At 60.8% G+C, this 6,680-nt stretch overlaps 1 protein-coding gene across 1 annotated transcript in view; it reads left to right on the top strand.

Moving 5' to 3' along the window:
- The first annotated feature begins 2,569 nt into the window (after positions 1-2,569).
- The window catches only part of GAL (galanin/GMAP prepropeptide), a 6,058-nt gene continuing 1,947 nt past the window's right edge, over positions 2,570-6,680 (top strand). The window contains exons 1-3 of the mRNA XM_010837657.1: positions 2,570-2,749; positions 3,001-3,081; positions 3,960-4,014. Of these exons, the coding sequence (XP_010835959.1) occupies positions 3,001-3,081; positions 3,960-4,014 (136 nt within the window). The 5' untranslated portion in view covers positions 2,570-2,749. The remainder of the gene's footprint in view (positions 2,750-3,000; positions 3,082-3,959; positions 4,015-6,680) is intronic.

The raw sequence follows: 6,680 nt of genomic DNA, 5'->3' as shown, positions 1-6,680 counted from the left end.
CTGATTCTTTGCGACCCTACAGACTTGTAGCCCACCAGGCTCCTCTGTCCATGGGATTCTCTAGGGAAGAATACTGGAGTGGGTTGCCATGCCTTCCTCCAGGGCCAGGGCTCAAACATGCATCAGGGTTTGGCTTCCAGGAAGATCTGGGGGCTGCTGGCAGGATAAAAAAATCTGACAGCCCCTCTGAAGTGCATCACCAACAGGGGCTCACTCATGTCTCGCTTATCTGCGGGGCCACTGTCTCCCACTTAGGGGCCTGAATGCTGGCTCCATGGCCAGAGCATTCTGGACCCCAGGACTTCTGTTTAGAACTTCTGCTTCTTCAGACAGACGAAGAGGTTCCTTGACAAAGTAAATTGAGAGCAGACGTGTCCTCAAGCTCTTGTCGATGGTAAGATTCGCTGAACGTGGAAGACAGGAGAAGGCTGACATTAACCACTTTTCTGGTGCACCAGGATGCATTGATTCTCGGAAGAAAAGCCAGTGTTATGAGTGACACATGTCTCTCCTGCTAAAGTGGTCACTGTCGAGAGGTGGTGGCATTTCTCAGGTAGCCAGCGGCACCCTGGCTGGGCCCCTGCCTACTCCCCAACCTGTCTGATGAGAGGGCATCCCCATTCTTCTCCGGTGAGTCGCAGAAAGCTGCCCTCGGCTCTTCTGCGTCTCAGCCCTCCGTCTGCCCACCACTGACAGCCTGCCAGAGCGGTGGTCCCCCTTCCCTCTTCCTTCCTTCAAGGCACACGCTGGGTTGGCCAGGGGCTTCTGACATCAGTCTGTGATTCCTGCTTAGGCCCCCTGCCCCTTAGTCCCTTCCCACCCCAGGCTGCCAAGATAGGAGCGACTAGAAGTCAGATGTGCCCTGGAGAAAACACCCCGTCTTTCCCCATCGCCCTCATCGCAGCCAGGAGTGTCCCTGAGACCACTTACCAAGCCAGCTGCCCCCTGCGTCACCCCCCGCCCTCCAGTAAGCCAGGGTGGGCACTCAGCACCCCAAGTTAGGGCTTTGCTCCTTCCTGACCAGCTAGCTGGCCTGGACTGGAGGCCTCAGGTGCCCCACAGAAGCAAATGGCTCCCCCGGAGACGGTCGGAGCTTTCAGTCCTACGGTTCATGGGACTAAATGTAGGTGACACATAATGTATCATCATCATGATTCTCTCTCCTGAATCCTGTTCCCTCCAGAGTCCTCAATTAAGTCAATCGACCTAACAGTCAGCTGGGCAGGTGGGGACACGGCTGCACCCTCCTGGCAACCAGCTCAGCCACTGGCTGGCACCTTCCAGCAGGGGCCCCTCTGTCTGCCTCTGCCTGCTGCCACTGAGGACTTCAAAGGCCAGTAGTGCCCAGCCAGGTGGGAGAGGGGCTCCGGCAAATTTTCTCCTGATGGCTTCCTCTCTCCTTGGAAGCCTGGAGGCGCCCGGCCTGTGTGTCCTCAGCTGTCTTTGCAAGCAAAGCCTGGCCCAAGCCAAGGCGCATCCTGCAGTGAGCCACGGCCGGCCTTGTTCCCAGGGGACTCTGGCCGCCTGTCCAGGGCAGCAGCACCCTGCTGTCGGCCGCCGCCCACCCAGTCCTTGGCCGCCTCTGGGAACCTTGGCGGGTCTGCTTCCAGGCCCTCAAAACCTCAACCACTACCTGACCCTGCTCCCAAGAGCACTGCCTTGTCCTGAAGGGCTGCAGGTACCCCTTCCCGCGCAGCAGCGCAGTGGGATGGAGGGGGGCGCCCACAGCCCTCAGGCCGGAGAGCCCACCAGCCCACAGGCCTAAGTGCGCTTGCGGATCCGCCCCCTTTTAGAAAAAGAGGAGGGGCTTCCAGGTGGGGCTAGTGGTAAAGAACCCACTTTGCCAATGCGAGAGGCTGGTTCGATCCCTGGGTCTGGAAGATCCCCTGGCGAAGAAAGTGGCTACCTAGTCCAGTCTTCTTGCTTGGGAAATCCCACGGACAGAGGAGCCTGGCGGGCTACAGTCCATGGGGTCGCAAAGAGTCCGACGTGACTGAAGCGACTTAGCCCAGCCCAGAAAAAGGGGACCGGGGTCCGGGTAGGGAGGGCCACTGGGCACGGGAGGATGAAGCTGGGCGGGCTTCGGGCTGCTGTCCTTCCCCCATGGATGGCTCTCGAGGCTGAACCCGTAATCCTGCCGCTGCCACAGTGTGCGGGCTCGGCGGTGCCCAGGACCCCGCGACCGCGCCCAGCTCAGAGTGAGGGTTTCCGGCTGCGGAGTTCCCTGCGCAGGGGGCGCTGTGCCTGGCCCGGGGGTCGCGCTAACAGGCGTGGGGTCTCCGCCACGGTTGGGGGCTCTCCATCGCGGCGATGGGGGCTCTCCGGCCAGGTGCGGGGGTGGGTGCTTCTCGCCATCCCCGTCAGCCCCACTCGCAAGGCAGGACCACCGCGCGCCGCCCCCCCCACCCCACCCCGCGGGCGCTCCGAGGCCCCCGGGGACTGAGTTCCGGTCACTCCCGCCCACTCGGGCGGGCGAGGACGCGGGAGGCGGGAGCGGAGCCCGTGACGCGGCCGAGCGGCTCCGGGATGCGCCGCATAAATAGTGGCGGCGGCGGCTCCCGGCGCTGACACGTCGAGGGAGCCCGGCCGCCCTGCGCTTCCCGCTTCCGCGTCCCCGAGGCCGCGCCATGCGGTGAGCGTCCCCGGCCCTGCCCCACCCGACTCGACGGACGCGCGGCCCCGCCGACACAGGACCTGCAGACACCCCAGGACCCGCAGACATCCCCCGACCCTCCGGGCCCCGCTCAAGGTACCGCGCCCCCGACCTCACCCCACTTTTTCTCCGCGCTCCCCTTTCCAGAGCGCCCGCCGGCCGGTGGACCTTCCCTGGGGCCGGCGCGGCGCCTCCGCCCCTGGCCGGGCTCTCTCCTGGGCACCCTGGCTCCTGGCTGCTCCTCCCGCACCCGCAGGGGTGGGGGGGCCGGAGCCCCAAATCGACGTGCGCCCTGGGGAGGGAGGCCGGTCTCCCCGCACCGCCGCCCACCGCCCCTTCCCTTGCAGATGCCCAGAGGCTCCGTCCTGCTGCTCGCCTCCCTGCTCCTCGCAGCGGCCCTTTCAGCCACCCTGGGCCTCGGGTCACCGGTAAGCGCTGGGCAGGGGCAAACGCCCCCCAAGCCGAGTCTCTTTCTTGGCAAAGGGGGGCGACCGCATCAGAACCAGGCTGGGGGTGGGGGTGGGGTGAATGCCTTGTGCCAGGAAAAGAGCCATGGGTTCTGCCTCGGGGTGGGAGGAGGGTGTGGGGGCGTCGGAATACTGGGGAGTGGGGGTGGGGGCGGCGCCGGGAGGGACCTGAGTCCTCAGAGCAGACGGATGGCGGGCGTTTCCGAGGAGATGCTCGCTCGGATCCTCCGGGCAGCAGCCTCTCCCAGTACAAAGAGCCCCTGGCTATGGACCACTAAATGGGGACCCTGTGAACCAGAGGTTAGTGCCTCAGACTAGTGAGGGGTGAACTCCATTTGGTTAAGTCCAGTAGAGCGTCAGTTACCCCGTTTGCCAGCTGGTTTTATCAGCACGTGTCTTCAGCATCATTTAAAGCCAGTGGGTACACTCGGAGTCCGTGGTCTGCAACTCTAAAGGAATTCTTGGATAAGGCAGGTGTTGCTGTTCTCCTGTTGAGCATAGCTTCCTGGGGTGCAAGTCTGGAATGTCTTACAGTTTCCCAAAGTACATGCATTATTCTAATTCCTGTATCCTGCCTGAAAAGTCTGGGTGAATTTCACTTAATGTCCTTCTAATTTCATTTAAAGCTCTTGCTTTAACAGTTTGCCTCTCTTAGCTTATTCTATGAGAGTCAAGAGCCTTTGTCATTGAAGCCGTGTGGCTAATTGAAGTAGATGCTGACTTCACAGGCTGCCATGGTGGGTTATATGAGCAGAAGCTGCTGCTGGGGGCTTCTTTGAGCCATCGTGGCCTGTACCAGGCAGGATGCTTGCCCGCTGACCCCTGCCCTCCCGTTTAAGGTGAAGGAGAAGAGAGGCTGGACCCTGAACAGCGCTGGGGACCTTCTCGGACCACGTGAGTGAGGCCGGGCTGGCATCTCCGGCAAACCTGCTCTGGTCTAGCTGGCTGCGGCCCTGGTGCTGACCCTGCTCTTCCTGAAATGTGGGGGTCGCCGGTCATTGCTCCAAGCCCTTGATTTTCCACTGCGAGTTAGATAAAGGGACACAGGGGAGTTTTCCCTGAGACTTTGAGGCAGGGTGGGTTTCTCTGTAGGTTTAACTGAAGGGACTGACCCAGGCCCTTCTGAGGCCTCGCCTTCCTCTGGGATTCCCAGCCTCAGAGCCTGTTCAGGCCTCCCTGGGTGAACGTCTCAGAAGGCAGACACTCCTTGGGGCTCTGTTCTGGGCTCTGTCTCGGATCCCTCCGTGTCTCCCTGAATGCTCCCGTCCATTCCTTGACCTGAAGAGGCCAAAACATGCTCACGCCAAGACTGAATGTTGATGGTTCTCTTTGCGCTCCGAATCTGCTCCTGGAGCCGTCCTGCAGGGTGACTGACCCTCGGGGTCTTATCTTTGATGTGACATCGTCTGCACTTGGTGTGAGTCATTTGACTCCGTTCAGGATGCAGACTTCAGTGAGTGTAGACTAGTGGGGGCCTTCAGAGAGTCCCAGTTCGACCGCTGCGTTTACGGGCAAGCACACGGACCCCAGGGCTCAGTGACCGGCTCACTGCCGTGGAATTCCTCAGGGGGCGCAGGAAGCGGCAAAGGTGGGAAGTGGCTCGCCTCCAGGCACCAAAGGGGACGCTCCGGCCCCCAGGCTGCATGCCGCCCGCCCCCACTCCGCTTCCTGCACGTCCTCTGTCCGCGGTGACCCCTTCAGGTTTTGTCCTCAAGGAGGGGTGAGGGGAGGCCTTTCACTTCCCATCTCACCCCGCCCCTACTTTCAGACTTGCAGGCATGGTTTCGTTGAGGATAGCCATCAGCCTTGAAGAAACTCCTCCTCTGTTTATTTCCTGTTTTCCCACAGGAAAGGAGGCGAACAGCAGAGAGCTCTTGTCCCAATCCCTCCAGAGTCACTGGGAAGAGCCATCCCCATTCAAATGATCCTGGAAAGCTGTTTGTAGTTTTTAACCCCCGAGTTAAAGTACAGACTCTTCTGCCACTTCACATGGTTGTTTATCTGATCATCTGCAGGGTCTCTGAGAACCGGGCTTTGAGAAATGAAATGAAAACAAGGCAGGCCACAGGCAGGGTCCCCTGGGCATCTCTGGTCTCGGAACAAAAGCAGTGGCCAGTCCCCAGGGGTCTGGGCACTGTGGGTGGAGTGGCCTTGCCTACTGAGCCCTCTGCAGCCCGGAGTCCCTTCCTCCCAAGAAAGCACCTCATCTCTGGTGCTTCTGGCCCCAAAGAAAGGAGGAGCCCGTGTTGAAAATGTATTTATCAAGGGCATCTGGGACTGCCCTGGTTGTCTGGTGGTTAGGACTCCATGCCTTCACTGTCGGTTCCCAGGGTTTGGTCCCTGGCTGAGGAGCTAACGTCCCACAAGCCGAGCAGCACAGCCAAAAAATTCTGAGTCAGAAAACAAGCTGTTTTTCACCATCAAGTTGGATCAGCAGAAGCTGTCCATCTACGCCAGCTCTTTGTCAGAATCCCTTACGACTTTGCAGCGTGCTCCCGGCTTCTGTCGTCAGCATAGAAAACAGCAGCATGAGAATGTGCGTGCGGCCGAGGCCGGTCTGAGCCTGGAGGCGCCCGGCGGCCTCCTGACGCGCCGGGCGCTTGTCATCCCTCTGCACTGCGGGCCGAGGACTCCGTGGGAAGCTGCATCAGTTTGCGCTTGCCCAGGCTTGGAGGCGACCTGGTGCATCAGGCCAGGCAGCCGGAGACCATGGCGCAGGTCTTCTCCTTCACCCCGAAGGGCCCCAGGTCAGGCCCTTCCCTTCACTGCAGGCTGCATGGTGCAGAGTCCGCATTCTTTTCCTTTATCTTTTTGGCCACGCTCTGCAGTTTATGAGATCTGAGTTCCCCGACCAGGGATTGAATCCAGGCTTTCAGCAGTGAAACCGCAGAGTCCTAACCGCTGGCCTACCAGGGAACTCCGTCCAATACTTTCTTAGGGGATCTCTCTGCTTGCAACCTCCATTCCTGCTTTTCACTCCAGCCAACATGCATGCACGTGCACACACACACACGTAGACACATGCACACATTACGCACACACGTGTACACACATACGCGCATGCACACACATGCACACTCCACCTCCCTCCTGCCTTCTCGCCCCCTCCCTCCTTCTCCTCCTCCTCTCTGACTCTGTCTCTCTCTCCCTGGCTCCAGTCTGTCTCCCTCACAGCAGCCAGTGGTCTTAGAGAGATAAAGTCTGCTTTCACCAGAAGGGCAAATCCTGTGGCTCCGCCTGCCCCTGTTTTCAGGGACATAGGACCCTAGTCCCTGTCCTCTGCCTGGGAGGCACCCAGTTCAAATGCCAGCCCCCCTGGGGCGCCGTTGGCACACCCGCGCTGACCAGGCCTGGAGCCAGTGCCCTCCACTAGGCGCATGCTGGTCCCGTCTGGACCGGCGGCTCCCGTCCGGCTCTGCGGGCCCGCGGCCCCTGGATGGGAGCGGCGCCCTGGCCCTGGCACAGGCTCTCTGCTCTGGTTCCATGGAGAGTGGCCCTCCGTCCTCCACGGTGCCCCTGCCGTGCTTGGTTGGTACACTCTGGTTGTGTTGCCTGTCGGC

The sequence above is a fragment of the Bison bison genome, unplaced genomic scaffold (genome assembly GCF_000754665.1).
Source record: "Bison bison bison isolate TAMUID 2011002044 unplaced genomic scaffold, Bison_UMD1.0 scf7180017864080, whole genome shotgun sequence".
Classification (NCBI taxonomy): domain Eukaryota; kingdom Metazoa; phylum Chordata; class Mammalia; order Artiodactyla; family Bovidae; genus Bison; species Bison bison.
This window is presented reverse-complemented; position numbering and strand designations above follow the sequence as displayed.